We start from the raw sequence: 24,554 nt of genomic DNA, 5'->3' as shown, positions 1-24,554 counted from the left end.
GACAAAGGTTCACAGACTATTAGACATCTCTGATAAAATCGTTCTTGATATTCAGTCCACGAAAGCTGCTACAGTTTCCCAGCTGTTAAGAACCACAACATTTCCTTTTAGCTTATGCATTATGAAAACTAGGCCTGCATGAACATTGCTGAAAAAAAATCCATCATCATTTTTGATAGAAAGTTTATTTTTTAAATTCAAAAGCACGTACAGATTTTTATAAATATTAGAGTAGTGTCCTCCTGTCTCACCAAAATTTACATTTTGGGTGATTGTTACCACATACAAAATCTGGCCAGAAAATGTACCTTGGGTAATAAGGGGCTTTAGCCAAACACTTGGCAGCTTTGCGGTCACATTCACACATTATTTTTTGACATTTGTCTTCTAGTGAATCTGGAAAAGAAAATGAAAACAAAGTACAAATGGTTCTTAAAGTAATTAAAGAACATCAATTGGTAACAATAAGCAGTAAATGTAGTAGTCGGAAAATTGTCCTGAATGATATTTCCTGTATAAATTGTAACATAATTTTTATAACAAGCCTTTTACTTTAACCAACTGTGATTTTTCCTCCTCTACTGTTCTTTACATATTTTGAAATTTTTGCTGTACTTGGTTAATAGTAAACCAGAATTCTCCCAAATTACTGGGCTAGACTGAACCTAGATGATGATGATGATACCTCCCAGCAGATGGAGATAGTGGGAGGAGAGAGGAGGGGATTTGTGAGCAATCCCATCTGCAGAGCTCCTTTTAGCTGAGAAATGAATTTTGCTAATTGTGTTGGGAGGAGCAAACCCTCAGTGAGGAGTTAATCCTCTTATGCTTATGGAGGGATTTTATTACTTTAGCTCCTCTTCAGAAAAGAGTAATGGTAATTGTTTTGTATCCTCCTCTGCTCTAGTCAGAGAGAAGTCTCTTCATTCTCTGTATGTGTTTAACACCCTTTTAAAAGATGCAACATTAAAAGTTAGACTTATGTACTATAAAATTGAGTTGCAAAGGTGTTAAGACTTCTACAGTAAACTTAACTCACTCATTTTACAACATGACTTGTTAAATAGGCTGTTAACATAGTGTGTAAGGTGCAATTTAACCTTACAAAAAGTTAATTTCTGTGCCTTTCACAAAGGTTTTGTTTGTAACTGTCATGTTGCAGTAACAGGGTCTTTATTTCTCCAACTCTGGTATTTGATCAGGTATTTGTAGTAGAGAGCAAGTACAACAGTCTTGGAGGACCCACTTATATCAAGTGCCTTCTGACACTGTTAAACCAAAGTTGAATTGAGAAGTGTAGAGTGGATCTTTAACTCTGCCCCTGAATCACTCCAAGGTGTTGGCACAGTAACAGCCCAGTCTTGTGGAGCATGGTTAAGATCTAGTCCATGCTATGATATTGAACTGTGCTTGAAACATAACCATGTTAGATCTGTAGAATAGACAAGATCTTAAATGAGAAGAATGCAGAACAGCACTCTCCCTTTCCCTCCCCCACCCCAAATTGTCTCCTTTCTGGCATGTCAGGCACCTTAAATTTAATATTTTGCATCTCACGAGCATGCATTTAACTTATTTTGGCTGTTACTAGCAGGCTACCTTTAGACTAGAGTAGGAAAATAACGTTTTTTTTTTTTTTTTTTTAATGGTTAAAATGCGCTGGTTAACATTTTTAATCCTAGTGTAGAAATGGTTTAAAACTTTTTTAAAAAAAGTGATCACAAGCACTAATTGGCTAATGCACTATTTTAAATTTATCTTAAACATGACCGATTGTCATAATCTAGACATGTCCCCCAATGCAGCATTACATGCATTTAAATATGCTAGACTAAAACTAATTGCAAATGCACCTGAGCAAAACAAATTTTTAAGTTCAAAATGTGCCTTTTCTATTGACTAAATGTCATATTTGTAAGAAGGAGTAAGTGGCAGTAAGAAACCTACTGGCGAGACATCTTCCTGTTTCATATCAGTGTCCATATTTTTGTGTGGTGCCAACAGTAATTGCTTTCTAGATGGCTTCAGGGTTTTTGCTCCCAGGGTTTACCTCTGCAGTGGCAATACAGTTGGAACTACAATTACAGGTGAGTAACTTTTTGTCTTAAAATTTGTCAAATACTACAGCATGTTGTGTTTGCCCAGTTTTATGTAATCTTGTAATGAAAAACTTAGTTTAAGCAGGTAGAATTAAATTTGCTGAGACCACTAATACTAAGTTTACAACTTTTGTGGGCTTAATCCTTCCTTCTTTTTGTAAACTTAATCACAGAATAATCTTTTCAGCTTCTGTTTTGCTTTACTATTATGTGCACAGTTATAAAAATAGGGGGTCAGGTGACCAAATGAAAGGTCGAAAGCTAAAAGATAGGTACAAGTTACTGAGTCTGGACAGGGATATGAAACAAAAATTACTATCTGTTAACTTCCAGTCTCCATAGTGTGTATACTTGGTATTAGAAAGGTCTCCTCCTTTTCCCAATCTTCATCTCTCGAAGCCAGAAACCAATTTTGTGACAAAATTTAGCTACGTGAATAGAAAACCATAATCTTCTGTAATCTACAGTGGGGACAGGTGTACGATACCAAAGCATGCTTCCCTCTAGATGTATCAAATTAAGTTGGTAACAATAATAATGGTAAGAATCAACACACATGCTCTTTTCAGTGATTGGAATTGCTATTAGCAAGTATAAAAACTTTGCGGGAGTCTTCAGGAAGGATTAATGACCTCCAAGATTAACTTCTTTAAATTAAATCATTTTCAAAGTAACTGCAATTAAGATATTCAGCAATAAACTAGGTAGAGATGGGGGGAGAGAGGACAGCAAAGATTTAACAAATGATACACAAAATAATTGTGGCTGTAGGAGTTATACAATACACACTACAGAATTACTGAAACAATTTATATTGTAATGTTTGGCTACTGTTGTAAAATTGAGAGAGAAGTTCTACAAAAAAATGTTTGGAGTGGGGAGGGAGGTTAAATCCTAATTACAGCAAAATCTTTCCACTCTGAATCTTATTGTGTGCTGTCAATCTGAGTGAAGTCTTTCATTTCTAATTTCATTACTTTTGATTTAATTTGAGCAAAATTCTGTTCAACATAACTTGAGTTCCCATATTTCAATCTTTGTTTCTGTCTCTCCACTAAAGATATTTCTTGCAGCTGAAGGGAAATAACTAGACTTCCTTCCAAGAGAAGGAATCTTGAACAGTACTCGTAATTCTATTCTGCCTCTTGTATGTTAAAGCTTACAGCTGAAACTCTGGTGCATTGAAAAAAAAATTGTTTAAGCAGCATTTTTGTTGAACATGCATATGAATCCCATGTAGTTCCTCTTTCACATTAGTTTTCCTTATCTGAATTTTAGGGCTCAATGAATTCCTATCCTGATATCCATGGGAGATTTTTCTGCAAGGGGCCTGATGAATTAATTTAGGAAATGAGTATGTGATCAATTTGACATACTGTAGCTATTGTATAACCAGATTGCTTTTCTTAATTTTACATGGTTTTTCCAGCTGGTCATGTCATTACTTAGCAATCCTCTTCCACCCTCCCATAGTTTGGCAAATATATTGAAGTTTAAATCTTATGGAAGGTGCTGTGAGCAAGAAAATAATGACTCAAGGAATTCTGCAGTATAAATTTCTACGTACACCTCTACCCCGATACAACGCGACCCGATATAACACAAATTCGGATGTAATGCAGTAAAGCAGCGCTCCGGGGGGGCGGGGCTGTGCACTCCGGCAGATCAAAGCAAGTTCAATATAACGCGGTTTCACCTATAATGCAATAAGAGTTTTTTGTTTTTGTTTTTTTGGCTCCCGAGGACAGCATTATATCAGGGTAGAGGTGTATTTTCAAAAAGATAGGCCACAAAAAAACCCACTATGGGCATATTGCTCCCATATGTAAACCTCGTAACGTACTGCATTATTACATATATTAAAGCAGCGGTTCATAAATTCTAGCCATGACTAAGTGGAGCTTTTCCCATTAGGCTGCGGTGTGAAACATGTTGAGAACCCAGTGGCAAGGAAATGGGTAGCTGGGATGAAAGGTGGCTTATGAAGGGCTTTTTTTCTTTTTCTTTTTCTTGTTTTTGGGGGGGGGGGGGGGGGAGGGAGAGGAGAATAGGCAAAGAACGGAAAACGTTTAAGAATCACTGTCCTACAGTGCATAGAAATGATGATCATCCCAGATGTGCTTATGTCCATTTTGAATATTCAGATGTGGAGAAGCATTTCCTGCTATGTGTAAATTGTAAGATGCATTTGAAAGTACTTCAGTTTTCTGAGTCTGCTATTGGCAGTGGCTCTCTTGATGAAGATTCCATTTGTGACAATAGCAGTGTAGCATAGTGTGGTTCTAGCAGCATGACGGAATGCAAATTGTATGTGATTAACTTTTTAAAGTTGCCTTGTATTACTGATGAGTTTTCTATGTACAGCATGTGATTCCCTCACTTTAAAGCTGTGGTTATTTTGAAACTCACTGAAGCTAAAACTTTAGAGATGAACAAATTTAGGAGCATTAGGAGTGTTAATAGAAATGGTGCAAAGAAAGAAGGGCCAAAAAGAAAGGAAGAAAGACAAAATAAGGAAGTTACAAGTGGCAGACTGGCATTGTGGTGTTCTTTCAGGGACCTCTGCCAGAAAGAGAATAGTTAATTAGTTACTCACCACACACAGCAGCATTGTCTTCACATTCCCAGTTATAGCTCTGTATCTTGGGCTTACAGCCTGCTTGCTCTGCCTTACTGTAGCAACAGTCATGCTTAAAGCAGCACCTGACAGCAATAAAAAGATGGATTTATGTTTATCTCACTATAATATTGTGTGGTCATAATGTTTGTAATGCTTTTGTTGGCACACTTTTCCTATTAACACAGTACACGCTCACTATAACAAACCTGTTGGGATCCATTCCTTTTTGTTATAGCCAGGGGTTTGTTATAGCGAAAGGACAGTCAAAAGGAATGAAACTGCTGGAGTAAGTTAATGAAGTCGCGTTAGATAAAGGAGTTAGCTTAATTAATAAAATAATGATGATACCTAAGGTTAGGAGTTAGTCACAAAGGTGATTTTAGGTGACTTTTCCACCTTCAGCCATCCTAGAGAGAGTCAGGCTGTCAGCCCCTGCAGCAGCTGGGTTCCAGGCTGTCAGCCCCCACCTCAGCGGGGCTTTGGTTTCAGCCCTGGGAGGCTGGATGTGGGCCCGCTCCTTAGTTTCTGCCCTTGGGCTTAACGTGATGCTGAACAAAAAGTGTGCATGCATGTGCAACATCTTTTTATATATATAAAAAAAAAAGACTGTCCTGTAGTTGGGATCCAGGGACCAGGTCCGTTATAGCAGAAGGTTTGTAATAATGGCATTAGAGCAAGGGTGTACTGTACATAGACTGTGCAACTACAAAACACTAAATGTCTCCATGAACAAATTCTTCTAGATCCAGTCAAGAGTCTTAATGAGAGAATAGATAAAATATAGCACTTAAACAACATTCTTTTGCCATGTTTATTCATATATCCTAAACCAGTATTGAAGAAAACGAGTAGAATATCTAAGATCCACAGTACCTAATCTAGCTGTGTGTGTACTTTTTTGCTCTCAAATGATCCTATCAGGATATTTTGGCAGTATTCTCTAATCACAGTGACCTTTGTGTCTCCCAAGAAACTGCCCAGTGACAGGGCCCAATCACACTACAGCTACGTCCATGCTACACACCTCTTCTGGTAGCAGGTAGTGCATATATGTAGCTCCCCATCCAGCATCAGGGAGCTGGCAGAGCCTTGCCCCACTGCCAGAACTTTTTCCTGCAGTGCCAGGAAGGGCTTCAGCAGAGGGCAGGCAGCTGGAGGCTACATTGCTACAACTAGCAATGTATCTGGTGAGGCATGGCTTAGGCAAGTAGAGTAAAGACAAGTCTGAAGTGTGCAGGTATGTAGTGGAGTACGTATCCTACATGGCTCAGAGCCCCACACACTCAACTACATACTCCCTTCAGGTGTGCCTTTATTTGCCTAAGTTGTGCCTCACTGTCTCCATTGCTGTTTATACCTGGAGGGGATTACATGGGTATGTACACTACACACCATGAAAATAAGTGTGCAATATAATAGTACACTGGCACAGTTGTCTGCCACAGTTAAGGGCATCCATTTTTGGTTTTTATTACTAATCAAGATAAGAAATGCAGTAAGATCTATTATGAAATAGTATTGTTTATTTAAAGACATTACTTAAGCTGTAACACTGTCCCTTAATTGTGGTAGAGAACCAAGCAATACCTGTAGAGTGTATGGCCCTACAGTGAACAGACATGACTACTGTGTAATCCAGGGGTGGGCAAACTATGGCCCGCGGGTCGGATCCGGCCCCCCAGGGCTTTGGATCCAGCCTGCATGTGCCCTGCACCGCTCTCAGAAATGGCAAGCACCACGTCCCTGCAGCCCCCGGGCAGGGGGGCAGAGGGCTCTGTGCATTGCCCTTGCCTCCTGGCACCGCCCCCCGCAGCTCCCATTGGCCGGGAATGGGGAACCGCAGCCAATGAGTGCTTCGGGGGAGGTACCTGGAGGCGTGGCAAGGGCAGTGCACATGGAACCGTCCAACCCCCCTCCCCCAGGGGCTGCAGCGCTTCCTAGAGCGGCGCAGGGCCGGGGACAGGGCAGGCATGCAGGGAGTTTGCCCTGGCCCGGTGCGCACCGCTGCCACCCTGGAGCCTAAACCCCTCCTGCACCCCAACTCCCTGCCCTAAGCCCCCTGTCTGCACCTTGCACCCTTCCTGCACCCCAACTCCCTGCCCTGAGCCCCCTCGTACACTCAGGACCCCTCTTGCACCCCAACCCTCCTGCACCCCAACCCCCTTCCCTGAGCCCCCTCATACACCCCACACCCCTCTTCTGCCCTAATCCCTTGCTCTGAGCCCCTTCCTGCACACCGCACTCCCTCCCACACTCCAACCCCCTGCCCCAGCCCTGCCCCACCCAGATGTGGCCCTCGGCCCAAAAAGTTGCCCACCCCTGGTATAATCAGAATAAAAGCAGAATTGTTGCTTAATTGGGATTTATTGGGACCGCACTGATGAATTAAGTTAAGTGTCATTTAATGAGTGAAATTGAATTGCTAATGTAGAAAAAATTTGGGGGTAACTCAGTGACTCACCTTTCCTGTTTTTGTTTTGTTTTGTTGTTTTTTTAAAAGCCTTCATAATTAGCACAGCTAATATAGAAAAGCTATATAGGAAAGCGTATTTTATTGTGAAATTGCTAGCATTTCATAGACTTTCTCGATTCTTGAGCCAGAGTCACTACTCTGGCAACTACCTTTGACAACTGGGGACATTTTGGGGGGATCTGGAATTAGGGGGCTGTAGGCTCTGCTACAAACTCTGGAGTCTGAACTATGCAATAGTTACTGATACACTCTTTTTGCTCAGATGGAGAGTAGGATGTGTTAGTGAGCCCTTTTTCCTCTGTGATGACATCTGGTCTCGTCTGGTGACAAACAAATATAGTATTGCAGTGCATATATGATTTTTTTAGATTGGCATGTTTCACTTTTTAGGATCTGGACCTACAAAGATTTAAAAAGTAGTGCTTTGACTCGCAGCACTATCAAGAATTTATTTTTATCTTGATTTCACAAATTGCTGCCAACAGTGAATAAACAAGTGATTTTTATCTTTCTTTTCTTTTCTTTTGCTAAAATTTGTTAAACTAATACTTGGCAGCTCGACATGACCTTTCATCTAAAGATTGCAAAGTGCTTCACAAAGTTTCACAATGCTCCTGTGATGTAGGTAAATATAAGTATTTGACAGATAAAGAATCAAAGCACAGAAAAAATTGGTGACTTGTCCAAACTCCCTCAGCAGGACTGAGGTAGTCAGAATATAGCCCAGGAAGCCATGGTTCCCAGCACCATGTTCTAACTACTAGATTATGGTGCCTCACGGACTTAACATTTATTATGTTTATGGAAAAACAAACAGCCTTTGCCTAGCTGAAGTTGGGGAATTAATTTTTAATCCATTTGTGTTTCAAATGCTTAAATACAGAAGTGTGTTTAAGAATTGCTATGTCTTTCTTTTGATTTTATGAAAGTAACATAGCTGTAGTGATGTGATCAAAACTTCAAGAAATAAAACAGGGAGAATAAGAACACAACTGCCCTTTGTGAAACCCAAGATTGCATAAAGGTCTTGTACTTTCTAATTGCTGTCCAAATTGAGAAGCTCTGTAAGGATGTCTTTAAAAACCAAGACGAAAGAAGGCAAGTTGTGTACCCACTAAACCCATACCACAAATAGCTAGCCATATTTTATAAGCAGGAAGCTGGCTTGCCACCAAGGGCTCTTTATGGCATCTGAAAAAATATACACCAGAATGAAGGATTTGAGCTTACAGTGACCACAAGCAAAGATAATACTCTTCCTTCCATCTGTATTCTTAATTTAGTAATTAAAGTAGCAATTACCTTCCACAAAATTGTCTACAAAATAAATGTCAGAAGTTGCATTCAAAAGCTTCAAATATCCAGACAGAGGATCATAAAATTTACTCCACATAGTCAAGATTTCAGTACAACAAAGGAGTTTAAAATGTGATCTGTTTGTATATTCTAGCCCTAAAGAAATATTCAAAATAAAGTTCTGCTTTCCTGTTGGTTACAATACCATTTACTGTTAGGGTACCAACATCCCCAATTTGGGGTGCAACAGATAATGCAGAGGAGGGGAGTATCTTAGTAGATTCATATTCCCAATGATGATCTTTAGGAGGCATTTTGTAGGTGTTTACTTGGTACTATGGTTACTACCAAGTGTCGTTTAAGATGTTAACATCAGTATGGATCCCACTATAACCACTCATGCTCACGTAACCAGATCTTATTTTTCATAGTGTCTTTGGGCTATGCATGCTTGTGCTTATGTGCTTCCATACAAATCCAAGAGCAAGGAATTTTAATGAATCTGTAAACTTCCTGTAACAGGAGAATTGCTAATATATTTGCTATTTTTAAGAAAGAGGGGGTGGGGGGGAGTAATCCAGGCAACTACAGGCCTGTTAACTTGACCTCAATTATATGCAAGGTCTTGGAACAAATTTGGAACGAAAAAGTAGTGAAGGACATAGAGGTGAATGGTTATTGGGGTAAAATACAATATGGCTCTTCAAAAGGTAGATTGTGCCAGACCAACCTGATCTCCTACTTTGAGAAAATAACTGCTTTTTTTTTTTTTTTTCGACATTAGATCTTCTGCATTTCCTTTATCTGGATTTCAGTAAGGTATTTGATACAGTTCCACATGGGAAAATATTAATTAAATTGGAGAAGATGGGGATTCATATGAGAATTGAAAGGTGGATAGAAACTGGTTAAAGGGGAGACTTCAGTATGTCATACTGAAAGATGAACTGACAGGCTGGAGGGAGGTTACTAGTGGAGTTCCTCGGGGATGATCGGGGGGGGAGGGGCTCTTTTTATTATTGACCTTGCCACAAAAAGCAGGCATGTGCTAATAAAATTTGCAGATGACACAAAGTTGGGAGGTATTGCCAATATGGAGGAGGACCAGAATATCATACAAGAAAATCTGGATGACCTTGAAAACTGGAGTAATAGAAATGCAAGGTCATGCACTTTAGGACTAACAAACATTTTTGCTATAAGATGGGGATGGCAGTTGGAAGTGATGGAGGAGAAAGACTTTAGTGTGTTGGTTGATCACAGGATGACTGAGTTGCCAAGGTGATGTGGCCATGAAAAAGGCTCATGTAGTCCTAAGATGCATCAGGTGAGGTATTTCCAGTAGACAGGGAAGTGTTAGTACCATTATACAAGGCACTGGTGAGACTTCATCTGGAATAGTGTGTGCAATTCTGGTCTCATCTTTTAAGATGAATTCAAACTGGAACAGGTGCAGAGAACGGCTACTAGGATTATCCGAGGAATGGAAAACCTACTTTATGAGAGGCGACTCAATGAGGTTGGCTTGTTTCTTCTTCTTCTTCATCATCATCATGTTCCCATTACGCCTCTGGTGTTTAGGGCAGCGACAAAGCTCCTCCAAGGATGAGCACTGTCATTGCCAGGAGGCACTGAAGATGAATTGGCCATGTTCTTCGGATGGAAACTGATTCCATCACTAGGATAGCAATAAGATGGACACTTGAAGGCAAGCGAAAATGAGGCTGCCCAAAAACAACAGAGTGAAGAGCTGTGGAAACCAAGCTGAAAATTCTGGGGAACCATTGAAAGACTTACCAGAAACAGACAGGAGTGGCTTGTGTAGTCTAACCAAAAGAAGGCTGAGGGCAGATATGATTGCTCTCTATAAATACCAGGGAGAGAGAGGATTCATTTAAGTTAAGCACCACTGTGGACACAAGAATAAATGGCTATAACCTGGCCATCAAGTTTACTGTTGAAATTAGGCCAAGTTTTCGAACCATCGGAGGAGTAAAGTTCTGGAACAGCCTTCCAATTGGAGCAATGGGGGCAAAAAACAAGTGGCTTCAAGACAGAGTTTGATAAGTGTATGGAGGGGGTGGTATGAGGAGAAGGCCTACAATCGCATGTAGCTTACCTGCCACTGCTAGCAGCAACCATCTCCAATAGCTGGTGATGGGACCCTAGATGGGGAGGACTCTGAGTTACTACAGAGCATTCTTTCCCAGGTGTCTGGCTGATGTCTTGTCCACATGCTCACAGTCTAACTGATTCCCATATTTGAGATTGGGAAGGAATTTTCCCCTGGTCAGACTGGCAGAGACCATCTCCAGCATGCGGCACACAGGTCACTTGCAGGTTTAAACTAGTGTAAATGGCAAATTCTATGTAACTTGAAGTTTTTAAATCATGATTTGATTACTTCAGTAACTCAGCCAGAGGTTAGGGGTCTGTTACAGGAGTGAGTGGACTACAATATGCAGGAGGTCAAGCTAGATCAGGGGAGGGAAACTACGGCCCACAGGCCGGATCTGGCCCATCAAGGCTTTCAATCTGGCCTGTGGGATTGCCAGCGTCATGGCTCAGCAGAGCTAAGGCAGGCTTCCTGGCCCTGCGCTGCTCCCGAAAGCAGCTGGCACCATGTCCCTGTGGCCCCTGGGAGGCGGGGGGAAAGAGGGCTCTGTGTGCTGCCCTCGCCTGCAGGCACCGCAGCCCGCAGCTCCCATTGGCCAGGAACAGGGAACCACAGCCAATGGGAGCTTCGGGGTTGGTACCCACAGGCGAGGGCAGCACACAGCAGAGCTGCCTGCCCCATCCCACCCCCAGGAGCCACTGCCAGACATGCTGGCCACTTCCAGGAGTGGCGTGGGACCAGGGCAGGCAGGGAGTCTGTCTTAGCCCTGCTGCACACAGTTGCCATCCTGGAGCTGCTGGAGGTAAGCAATACTGGGCTGGAGCCTGCACCCCGAATTCCTCCTGCACCCAAACCCCCTGCTCTGAGCCGCCTAACCCCCTGTCCTGAACCCCTCCTGCACCTCACACCCTTCCTGCACCCCAATCCCTTGCCCTGAGCCCCTTCCTGCACATTGCACCCCCTACCCCAGCCCTACATTCAGGGTCCTGCATACTATTTCCCCACCCAGATGTGGCCCTTGGACCAAAACGTTTGCTGCCCACCTCCGGGCTAGATGATGATGATCCCTTCTGACCTTTAAAGTTTAAGCCATAAAGAGTGGGTCAGCCACAAACCTTCCTTAGCTCCCTTGCAATTCCTTAGCTACATGAGCTTTGACTTTAAAAAGCAGGAATGGCATGTGGGTTAGAGAATCCACACTGACCACAGCATCTCTAAGAAGCACAATTACTGTAGGGTAAGTAACCATACTTTCTTTTTCAAGTATGTGCGTGACACATGGCCAGAAAGTGTTAAACATCCTGTAAAATAAATAACCCTCAAAAGATGTGGGGAGATAATGTTTGTATTTTTTGTGTATTTACATATGTATGAGTAGGGTCGACAATGTAATCAACAGTCCCTGTCTATGCTGTATTCTGATTGTTCTTTTGATCTCTGAACTTCCCAGCATTGAAATGAATTGTAAACATCAGATATCTAGGTATTCATCTCTCTTTGAAACATACTGTGAATCAGGGGTGGGCAAATTTTTTGGCCTGAGGGCCACATTGGGGTTCTGAAACTGTATGGAGGGCTGGGTAGGAAAGGCTGTGCCTCCCGAAAAAGCCTGTCCCCCGCCTCCTATCCGCCCCTCCCACTTCCCGTCCCCTGACTGCCCCCCTCAGAATCCCTGACCCATCCAACCCCCCCGCGCCTTGACCCCTGCCCCTAACGGCTCCCCGGGACCCCAACCCTCCCTGTCTCCTGACTGCCCCTCCCCCTGTCCACGACCCCTCCCCCTAACAGGCCCCCTGGGACTCCCACCCCTATCCAACCGCCCCCTGCCCCTTATCCAACCCTTACCCCCTTACCATGCCGCTCAGAGCACCAGGACTGGCAGCCGCGCCGCCTGGCCAGAGCCAGCAACGCTGCTGCACAGTCTAGAGCACCAGGGCAGGCCGGCGGCTCTCACAGATAGCAGGGGAGGGGCCAAGGGCTAGCCTCCATGGCCGGGAGCTCAAGGGCCGGGCAGGATGGTCCCATGGGCCAGATGTGGCCCGTGAGCCCTAGTTTGCCCACCTCTGCTATGAATGGTGGAGGAACAAGCTAATGGTTTTAATTCTATAGCTAAGTACCGGTGATGGACCTCCTTCAAAGTCATCCTGATTACCTTTTGTTCCTGGAGGAACTCCCAACTTGTCCAAGAGCACATGAAATTCTATAAAAGATCCTGGGGTACTGATTCTGTCATCTTAAGATCTGCTTAGATCTGCTTAAGCTTCATCAGGAGAAGTCTGAGTTGCAAGACTGAGGTCCCAGTTATGCTGGTACGCCCTGAATATGATATTTGGACGTTGGACTATAACCTATGAACTATTTCTGAAAGAACTCTTTGCAACTACAAAGCTCACCATCTGCTATGAATCTGCACCTCAATGAATTGAACTCATGTCTATGTATATTGATCTTTTAACCATACTCTTGTTTTTTAATAAATTTTAGTTGTTAAAAATTGGCTGTAACATGTATTTGGGTAAGATCTGGAATATTCAATAACCTGGGAGGTAATGTGTCCGATCCTTTGGGATTGGTAGACCCTTTTCTTTTATATGATGAAATAAGATTTTCAGATATCATCATATTTGACTTGGATACCTGGAGGGAGGCCTGAGGCTGGAACACTTCAAGAGAACGGTGTTTGGATTTCTGCGTAACCAGTAAGGTAATAAAGAAGCTGTTTTATGCTGGCTTGGTAAATCTAAATATTGGAATATCCACCAGCTTTGGGGGGTTTGACTGCCCCGTTCTTTGCAGTTCACCTTAATTGAGTGACCACAGCTGGCCCCACTGGGACCCTGGTCGCAATGTGTCTGTGGATCCTGCTGTAGGTGACTGACTAGCAGTACCCTCACCAGACGGTGAGAGTGAGGAATCTTGGCTGTAGCTGTCAAACAGGGATTGAGGTATTGCTTTTTGAACTTTGTATTTGTTCTGGCTGCCATATCAAGTGCACAGTGTTCCACAAAGGTCAGTGACTTGCTGCATATGGCTGCCTTACAGATCTCTCCGAGATCAGTATATTTCTAACGCAGGCTGAAGAAGTCACCTGGGCCCTGGTATAGCATTCCTTGACACTTTGGGGAGAGGCTTTCCAGTCAACTGATAGCAGATTACACAGTGCATTTCCACTGCTTTGAGATACTCTGGGGCTAGATGACATGGCATTTCTGCACACCAGGTATATGGGCACAAAGAGACCAAGGTAGAAGTCCTGAAAGATTTTGTCCTTGTAATAAAGCAGGGCCCTGGACACACATGAAGCTTCTTTACTGATGAGTGCAGCTGAGGGAAGACTACCCATAGAGTAATAGACTGCATCACAAGGAATTCTGAGAACACTTTAGGGATGAATCTAGGGTGCAGTTTAATCACCACTTTGTCATCATGGAAGGATATATGTTGCTGTCCTGCCAGGAGAGCTTGCAGTTCTCACTCTCCATGTTGGCGTGGTGGCTATGAGAAATACTTGTAATGGTGAAGTGGTATAACAACCATTACATTAACTGTTTGTTTGAATTGAGGCTCCACGAGCTGTAAAACAACATCAAGCTTCTGTGTGGGAGCAGGGTCTCTAACCATAGAGCAGGTATGGAGAAGGCCCTTGAAGAATCTCAATACCATGGAATGTGAAAAGATTGAATATGACTGTATTGGGTGTGGCATGCTGATATTGCTGCCAGATGGACTTTAGCTCCATCTAAAAGGCTAGCCTGCTTGCTTCAGCAGCAGTGTGTGCAGTCCAGAATCTTTGGTATTGGGGCCTCTACTGGCTTCACATTGAGTTCACACTGACTTGCCTGAATGGAAAGTCTTTTTCCACTTCAAGAATTAAGGCTTCTTAGTGGAGGGTTTGACTGTGTAAAACAGTCTCTTGGACCTCTAGGGAGTAATTTCTAGCAGTCCTGCTCAACCAGCTGACATCTAGGCCATGGGTCAGCAACCTGTGGCACGCGAGCTGATTTTCAGTGGCACTCTGCTGCCGGCCTGGGGTTCCGTCTGTAAATGGCTTTCCGTTTTTTGCAGTGCACTGTGCAATCTTGTAACTTCCTTCTGTAGCTTTGGCTGTAACACCCGATCTAATTTCAGTTGCTGATGACTTGACATGCAGGAGACCAGGCTAAATAAGCTGGTGGTCCCGTCCGGCCCTGGACTCTCTGGCTTATCTGGCCCCCATCACTGCAGTAGCTGAGCAATTCACTATTTTTAAGACACTTACTCTCCTGGCAGCCATGCAGGGCAGGGCAGTTCCCATTGTACAGAGGGAAAACTAAGGCACAAAGGAGACATCCACACTGTGATAAAAAACTCACCGCACCAAGTCTCAGCCTGGATCAGCTGACTCAGGCTTGCAGGGCTAAAATTAGCAATATAGATTGAATGCAAGACCCTTTCTGGGATCTCGGAGGCTGAGCATCTACATCACTCTTTTCAGCCCTGCGAGCCAGAGCCAGCTGCTGCCCATTTATTGCAGCACAGACCTATCCAAACAGGCTGAGTGACTGGCCCAAGGTCTCACAGGAAGCCTGTAGCAGAGGAAGGCAGGGGTGATGAGTTGTATGGGCCCGTGGTGCCTGGGCTCCAGGAATATTCAGGGTCCGGGGGCCCAGCTCCACCAGTGTTCAGAGAGGTTAACAACTGATCACTCAGAAGCTGGTGTGCAGCTTAAAGTATCCAAATATGTGCCAGACATTGAAAACTCAGCAAGGAAAAGCACGGGCAAGGGTCACACTAAACTGATAAGATCAGCATTTTAATTTAATTTTAAATGAAGCTTCTTAAACATTTTAAAAACCTTAATTACTTTACATTCAATAATAGTTTAGTTACATAATATAGACTTATAGAAAGAGACCTTCTAAAAACGTTAAAATGTATTAATGGCACACAAAACCTTAAATTACAGTGAATAAATGAAGACTTGGCACACCACTTCTGAAAGGCTGCCGACCCCTGATCTAGGCCATCAGAAGCGATAATTGGATCTGGGAGCAATATTTGACCATAGTTTTATGAAAACATCTGAACAGGTGGGAAGGCATATGGGGAAATGGCTGAGCATATGTCGGTCTGGTAGCCAAAATTGTCTCTGCCAGTAGTGGGCTATAATGATGATCCTAGCTTGGCTATCATCCTGGAGATCGGTGGGAAGATTTACTTTGGTGGTGTCAAGGACTGCTGTACAAGGCACCTAGAAGGGAGCCAGAGCTCATATCTCCTTTGGAGCAGAAATTCCTGCACTTGGCATTGTCTGCCATGGCAAACAGTCTATTGTGGGAGTTGTGTACCAATGGAATATCAGTTCCAGGCTGGATTTCTTCAGTGACTGCTGATGGCTGGTTGCCACATTCCTGTTCAGAAAGTCCACCAGGTTGTTGCTGACCTCTAGTAAGTGCAGAGCTATCTTAGTCGCTCCACGCTGACTGCACCATTTCCAGAACTCTAGCCTCCCCTGTAGAAAGGGGATGATGATGAAATGCATCCTTGCCCACAGTGAATCAAGTACTCCCTGTGGACTGAATGGATGGTGATATGCAAATTGGAGCAGTGACCTAGTCTTGAGTTTGGAGTGATGGGATGATGAAGGCAAGCATTACCATCCTGAACCTGTGATGCTGTATATATTTGAGTCTACTGAGGTCTATAGGCTGGTGCCCCCTTTATTTCCTCTAGATAAAGGACTCGCTCTAGGTACAACAAAGGATTTCCTTGTCTGGTACTCTGTGATAAAACTGGGTATGCAATCTCTGGTGTGTGGTGGTTGAGGGTATGCCTTTCAATAAAGTGGAAGAGCATAGATTCCCAAAGAGCATAGGGTCACTGTGGAATCTTTCAGTGACTATAAGTAGGGGGATCTCATAAAATTGCAGAGAAATCACACACTTTTTGCAGGTTGGTCGTGGCATAAATAGCATATTTCAAGGATGTGTTACACCCTTATTTCTGTGTTGCAGTGGCATGCCTTCAGACCTGCATGCCCAGGCAGCAGCTGCCACTATCTGCTTGGCTTTCAGAGCTGGGTGGCCCTAGACCATATTTCACAGGGGAAATCAGACTTCCCAGCTGTGAATTTGGTAATGCCTTATACTTAGGGGCCTCAGTCCATTTGCTGAACAGCTACCAACACTTGAAGGGTCAATTCCTAAGTTGTGGCTTCTACCTTGCAAGGGAATATCCCAAGATTTGGCATCTCAGTGCTCTTTGCATGATCATCATGATGGTCATAGACTTGGCTGCCATCATAAAAACTGGCTTTTTATGATGTCTTGGCTCCTCTGCTTTTGTGAGGAAGCTTGGGCAGGAAGAATCTCTTTCTCTGCCTATTTGGCCCACTGACTAGAAGCCACCCTCAATTAGAGTGAGGCTGCTTGAATATACCTGATCCTTCCAAACAGATCGCAGGCACAGGGCTCATGTGTGGCCCAGATGCACACTATTCAAATAAAATCCAGTGTTGCATGCATAAGGTGTATGCACACCTAGAGTGGAATCCACACTGGCACACATATGTATAATTTATAAATACACTTTTTTTTTGATAACTTGGTCTGTTTGCACAACAGTTTTCCTTCATAGCTTCCTTTTTTTTTTTTTCAGACACTAATAACAATCTAAAATGCAAACTTTTGGGGTTGAAACTTTCTATGCTTGGTCCCATACTTTTTTTTTTTTTTCTGGAAAGAGTAAGAAATATCCTTCCAGCTCTTCATTACAAGAGGCAAGAAGGCTGCATTTTATCCTTGAGAACATTACCATCGTTTCTGATATACAGAACTCAAAAAGGGATGAGCTTTAAAACTTCCTCTGAGAAGATGGATTATAAAATGAAGCCTGTGACACTCAATCAAACAATAACAGTAGCAAAGTGGTGAACTCATCCTATAAAGCTAGTACAACTCATTGAGGTGAGTTCAACACCAAGCCTCATGTACAAATTTCAGTGCAATGGAATTTTAGCACTCTGTAGCTACACCTTGCCCACTGGGCCAGATACTACCCTCATTTATAAACCCCACTAGTGTTAAATAGGCTGTAAATCAGATAAGAATTTAGTCTATTTTATTCTCTCCCCTACCCTTCTTGTGGCAAACCCAGTATTTTGGTTAAATACAAATGTGTTCTCTTACCAGTCTACTTTATCCTTAGGCCAGCCTTGCCCTCCCAGACCACAATAGCATCCATAACGTAGATAAGCAAAAGGAGAGTGTCCTGTGCTGCATTTAATGGCTCCAGCTAATTCAAGGATTCCTCTTCGATTCCTAGAATGGGTTTTTCCCAAAGCACCTTTAGAATCTAAAGAAAAAACAAGACCCTTCACTCAGTATCTGAATAATCTTTGAGAATGTTCACTATGCACTTATTTAAAGCTTCAGTTATTTGAAACTGTTGATGTTGTCTTTACTCTGAGTGTTAGAGATTTTTAATGTTTAAATGGTGCTTTTTTTTACCATACTAAGAGCGCAGTAAAGTGGTAATCTCATGCTTCCTATAGAGGCCTTGTGTTAAGGTTTAGTGCTAAGACTATGGTCATCTGGGTTTAATTGCCAGCTCTGCCACAGACTGCCTGTGTGATGTTGGGCACTTAAGGCTTGCCGATACGAGTGGCAGGGTAGCAAGAGGTAGATTTACACCCCCATCTGGCACAAAGTGTTCTCATAGATGAGCCCATACTGTCTTTGCCTCAGTTCCCTCCTGTTGTGGAGGATACGTTAACTGAATGTTTGTGAGGTGCTCAGATATAGGGTAAGAGGCCCAATATAAGAAACTAGATGGCAAGTGGCCAGTATCCAGACTATTTAGGTCTGGTCTATGCTTAAAAATTAGGAAGGGTTTGGAGGGAACAGGAGGCCCCTGCTGGCAGGGAGCCTGGCCAGCACCTGAATGCCACTCTGCCTGCCAGAAGCCATGGCAGCTCCTCCTGGGGCTGTGGACCAACAGGAAGTCTTGATCCAGCAGGCTTTTGGGGGTGAAGGTGCAAGCTGGGCTGTTTCTTTCTGGCCTGGCAGGGAGCTGCAGTATGGGGGGAGCCAGTGCCTCTGCTGGGACCCCTGGCAGGGGAGAAGTAGGACTGGATGTGGGGCAGGGAGGGTTTCTTTCCTGGGTTTCTAATTGTTCTAATAATTACCCTGAGCTAAGGACACAATTATAACTTGCAGTGTTACTACAATGGTATACATGCCCTGTACAAGACTCTTGCATAATCGTGTATAGTGTGCATACAGGTGTAAAAACACAGTGGTGAGTTAGTTCAGTGTAAGAAGACTAAAGTGAAATGGGTGGTAAGAATTAGTTGGGGATACCAGCTTGGCCCCCCCAGCCTTTTGGGAAGGGCACTGATCCCAAAGGGCTGGCCCCCCCTTATTTTTTATTGCAAAAATAGACTACAATATGTCTAGATGTCATTAGGAACTTTTTTACATACCACTCAGTTATAAGTAACAAGAGCTGCATTGTTCATTGGACTGGAGTCCTCTGCATTCTTAAATAAAATTGGGTCATGTAGTGGGGAGGATATGTTGGCTTTAAATTCCATTGTATAATCTATGACAGATTATCTGTCATTATAACAGAAGTAATAGTGGTCATACTTAGACTTCAAAGGAAGACTATAAATGACCCTTAGATGAGAGGATTGGAATAGAGTTTGACTGACAGTTATGACCTCAAGCACTGGGATGTTGGAATATAGGCAGTGCCCATTATAATTGAAGAGACAGAGCTAGAATGCTGGAACTGCAATCTCCAATTTACCAGGACTGTAATTATAAGATTTAACCTACCTAACTTGGCTTTTACCTATCCTGTATACAAGACAATTCATTTATTTGATTTACTAATACACTACAACACTTCCAAACCGGAGTAGTGCTGTAACCCAGTGTGCCAGGTTGCGACACCCAGATCAGGGAGCCAGCCCAAGGGACGTGAATTGCTGCTGCAGAGTGAAGCCGGTCCCGCCTCCCTCCCTCCCCTGACCTCCTCTCTGCACCATGCTGCAATTAGGGTTGTGCTGGAGCAGAGGGTCTGCCCCTCAGCAGGGTGAGGAGGAGGAAGTGGCAGTAGAGTTCACCCATTGAACCAGAAGGATTCATCAGCTACAGGAAAAAAATTTTTATCTACACTGAGGTCTGAGGTGCATAACTTTATAAAATCGTGATGCATAACTAAAGAAATGTACAGGCAGGGGTGGCTCTATGTATTTTGCCACCCCAAGCACAGCAGTCTGGCAGCCTTCGGCGGTGTGCCTGCGGGAGATGTGCTGGTAACACGGATTCAGCGGCATGCCTGTGGGAGATCCGCCGTACCAGCAGACCTCGCACAGGCAGCCTGACTGCCGCCCTCACGGTGGCAGGCCGGCCCCCCCCCCCCCCCGGGGCTTGCCGCCCCAGGCACACACTTAGTGTGCTGGTGCCTGGAGCCGCCCCTGTGTACAGGAGCCCATTATAACACTGCCTATTCTTAAGACTGCTTGACACTTCCCACTATAAGACCCTGTCTTCAGTTCCTTACAACTTTTGCCAAATTTTAACCCTTTGGGCTGAAATTTTCCATATTGGGGTCACTCACACACAATTTTGTTTTAAACATTTGAGCTACAACAGTTCAGCCACTTCAGAGATCAAGGCTATAGGAAAATGTTGTTTTGCAATGTTTAAAAAAAATTCTGATTAACTTTTCTCTGAAAATCTCTGACCCCCTTGTTTTAGAGCAGGGATTAGTAATTTGGCAAGGGGGGGCCTTTATGTCAGGGATATGCCTTTTTACTTCCCTATGAAAATCTGTCCGAATTGGCCAAGTTATATACTTCTGAAAACTCTGTTTGTACATGCCTAGTAGAGACTTCATATACTATCACTTCAATTTTTGACAAGATTCAATGCATGCTTAGCTTAACCGCTCCTGGTACTGACCAGATTGTGAATGTGCTGTCTCCATAGAGTGACTGAGCATGCTACTCCAGCCTGAGGCTTCTGGAGAAGTTGAACCTTCTCTATAATTGTTGCTCATGAGTGGGCTTGGCTGGGTGATGAGCACCATAACTGAGAGGAGAGAGCCTGTCTCTCCTATGCTCTCAATGCCCCCCCTGCAGAAGCCCAGGCAGCATAAAGAAGGAAGCCATCTGACTTGAATGCAGAGGGGACAAGAGCCAGACTTGAGACTGGATGTGTGTGTGTTTGGGGGGGGGGGCGGGCAGGGGGGATTGGGACAAGGAGCCTAGTAGAACCTTCCAGTCCCATTGTGCATTTGCATTATGATAGTATGTGATCATGTACTTAGACTCTTTTCCACAGGAGCTGTGCCTCATTCAGGGCACAGGCTGGAGTCCATAATGTAGAGTCACGCTATAATGAAGGAGACTGGCTATAGCATCCCTGATTCATTTGTTGCAGAAATTGGAAGGGGTGTAGTGAATCAGGCAGGGGATTGCAGGAAGAGAAAGGACTATCTCATGGTTAAGGTAGTTAAATGCTTCTCCGGAGAATTGAATTTTCTATGCCTGCTTCTGCCACAGAGTTCCTAGGGCAGGAAAGTCACTCAAACTGAACTTCTCATAGGTGGTCATTAACACTGCTCCATATTTTGTGGGTGCCCAACTTGATTCCCTTGGTCTGCTTTGCAGAAGTCCTGAGCACTCAGTTGCAAGTGAAGTTAATGGGAGCTGTGCTTTGAACAACTGAAATGCTATATAATGCTAAGTATTTGGGAAAATCAGGTCCTAGATGTCTCAAGTGTGGAATCTAAACCCATTGATACTTTAGACCTCTCTCGCTCTCGCTCTCTCTGCCTCCATTCCCCATCATGAGGTGTTTGTGGAAAATAAAATCATTAATGTTTGTAAAACACTCATGCTATATTAAAGAGTACCACAGCCAACCCAGGCTAAAAGTGAACATGGAATTATTAGAGCAGGGTTTGAATAGTGTGCAGTAAATTGAGCAATAAGGAGAAAATAAAGTATTGAATAACCGTTAATTAAGTGACTACTGCTCCTTCTGGGCAATGAACATGGGTGGAAAAATAGTATGTAATTAAAGACTATATCATAATGTGCCCACATAAAGGGGCTGACTTAATGTCGTACAAGCAATCTTGATTCTGGCATTTCCTAATCTTTGAGTGTTTTGACTTTGCATCTTAATATTTTGAATAGTTTTATATATACTCCGTATGAGCTATGCACAAATGTGTAGGCTTGCAATATATATTTTGTCGGGATCTGCAATCTTTAGTTTAAAGTATTGTGTTATGTAAATCTTTTGCATATAGCACTGATGCTTTTTACAGTCTTTTGTATTTCTTTAAAGAAAACCTACTTTATATTTGCAACATTATGGTTACAATTAACCACCCAGAAGTCAAGAAACTGAAAAGCTGTGAATGCCAACTGTACCGTGTCCGCATTGCAAATATTCTCTCTGAAGTTGTAGATCATTTTTCAGTTACTGCTTCGGCCATCCATTTCTCATTTGTCTGAATTATACATTGCCCAAATACTTTCTACAACTCCTTGAACTGGTTATTTCTTTTTGAAATAACACAAATTATCGTGCTTTACCCTCACCCCTTTCCTACCCCCAAAAAGCGGCTCCTCCTGGCCCAGAATAATATTTGAAAGTGTCAAGCGATTATAACAGCGCAACCCCCAGTGTACGTAGGAACCCGTCCAGCACAGGATTCGTGTTGAATTCAATAGAATACAGCCTCGCTCTGGGCTGGGGCGCTGCCTAGAGGAGCCTGTAGAACTGTAATAAGACCGAAGTGATTTCTCCCACTCTCCCACTCTCCCCCTGAACTCTTCACTCTGGCTTCCCTCTCTCCGCTCTGCGGGGATCCCTCCAACTTGTTTCAGACCAATGGGCCCCAGGCAGCTCCCCCTGTGTTCGGTGCAGTTAAAACAGCCCCGCAGTTTCTCCACTCACCCGTCGGAAGCAAGAGCAGCAGAGGCAGCAACAACGCCAGGCGCCGGGGTCCCATGAGGAGCGCCGCGGAGTCGCGCCGGTGGCCGGCAGCCGGTGGTGAGTCGCTGCGCTTCTGTCTCCCTGGCGCTCAGCCTGGCTCGCGGTCCCTGCAGCGCTGCTGCGCACAGAGAGCGGTGGGTGGGTGAGAACAGCATCTGCTGCCTATAAAGGGTTGCCCTCAGTCTGCCCCCTGTTCTTCACGTCCCCGGGGCGCAGCGCGGGAGGCCCTTGGGGAGGGGCGCCGGCTGCTGCTGCGAGATTCAAGGAAAAGACTTGTGCTGGTACCATTCACTTGGGTAGCAAGAGAACTGAGCCTGAGCTCCATGGCCAGGCTGCCGGCTCCTAGAGCCCTGCTCCTGAAGGACAGTCCGCTCTTGCAGCTGTAGTGTAGCTTGGCATTATTTCTGGAGTCTTACTATTCATCGTCACTGTAATAATTCCACAAATGCTCAAAGTAAACCCCGCAGGACAAGAGCATAAAATCTTGTCAGTATCACAAAATGCAGGGGACAAATATTAAAACCTCTACATGCATCAATTCTGTGTGCTGTCAGATACTCTGCTCTCTGCTGTAGGCTCCTACTTATCCTCACTCACCTTCCAGCCACCAAAAGGATTTGGGGCTGAGGGAGAATAGGGATTTTAAGGAACCGAGTCTATTCTTACATTATTTATTGTGGCACTGCCTAAAGTCCACAAACAGAGATTAGAATCCATTTATACTCCGCACTCTACAAAGCAAGAGTGCAAAGAGAGTCCCTTCCCGAGAGAGCTAGCAATCTAGGGTTTAGACAGTATGCAACAGGTGAACATGTTCCAAAAGCAGTTCCAGATTCATAATTTAAGGCAGAAGGGTCCATTACAACCATCTAATCTGACCACTTCCATAATAGACTTCACTTAGTGCTGTCTGCATCAAGCTCATACCTTCTGTTTTGAGCTATAACATATATTTTAGAAAGACTTCAAGTGGTAGTGAATCCTCCAGGTCCCTAGGTAAGTGGTTAATTATCTTCACTGTTAAAAATGTGCAACTTATTTCTAGCCTAAATTTGTCTAGTTTCAGCTTTTAACCACTCAATCACACTATGATTTTTCTGCAAGATTAAAGAGCAATCTATCAGAAATCTCCCCCTTCCCCCTCCAACAGGTACTTGTAGGCTGATCAAGTCATCCCCCTAACCTTTTCTTGAATAGACCAGATTGACTTTCATAAATCTCTCACTACAAGGCATGTTTTCTCAGACCTCAAATCATTCTTGTGTCTCTTTTCTAAACCCTTTCGAATTTTTCATTCTTTTTCAAGTGTGGACACCAGAATGGGATTCAGTATTCCAATTCAATCGTAAAAAAACGCCCCCAAACCTGTTAATGCAGAGTTCAGGTTGCTTGGTGATGTCATTCCTTTGCACACATATACCTTTACTCTGCCAACCCTACAGCTGCTGAAATATATGAACTCTTCACTGCTTTTTGCAATCATTCACTCTCACCCATAGGATTTAATCTAACACTATTAAAGGACAAAAAGGGGGGAAAAGTTGCCCACGCTTCCTGCTACTCTCTTTGAGCAATGCCTAAATTTGCACACAGATTTTTCTCAAATAACCAATCCAAGGCTTGCCTACTACCTGTCCTCATTTCCCAACCTCTCTGTAGCTGCACCCCTCTCCTCCCTGTCCCCTCCCCCTGTTCTTCCCACCCCTGTCCTCTGGCTCCTCCCCACAGGATATAAGGCATTTTGGTTAGATCAGCTGCAGACTATTCTGCTGAGTTCACAGTAAGCCTCACCCATAAAAAAAAAAATCATGTTGTAATTGAGAACTTGGATGAAGCAACATGAATTATTAAATCTTTATCTTCCAGGTGTCCAAAAGTTTGGACTAGAAATGTCAGTGGCAATGTGTTCACCAAGGGCAATGGTACTGGCACATTCCCATGAACTACCCAG

General features: G+C 43.7%; 1 protein-coding gene across 1 annotated transcript; it reads right to left on the bottom strand.

Annotated features, from left to right (window-relative positions):
- Nucleotides 1–166: 166 nt before the first annotated feature.
- LOC128844237 (phospholipase A2-like) lies at nt 167–22,888 on the bottom strand. Its single transcript, XM_054041781.1, is given in 5 exon segments — nt 167–396; nt 4,696–4,802; nt 17,771–17,936; nt 22,565–22,635; nt 22,637–22,888. Coding segments are annotated over 5 exon segments (615 nt in total). The 5' UTR covers nt 22,759–22,888; the 3' UTR covers nt 167–247.
- Between the last annotated feature and the right edge of the window lie 1,666 nt (nt 22,889–24,554).

Source organism: Malaclemys terrapin, chromosome 10 (genome assembly GCF_027887155.1).
Source record: "Malaclemys terrapin pileata isolate rMalTer1 chromosome 10, rMalTer1.hap1, whole genome shotgun sequence".
Classification (NCBI taxonomy): Eukaryota; Metazoa; Chordata; order Testudines; family Emydidae; genus Malaclemys; species Malaclemys terrapin.
Note: the sequence above shows the minus strand (reverse complement) of the source record. Positions and strands in the feature narration are given on the sequence as shown.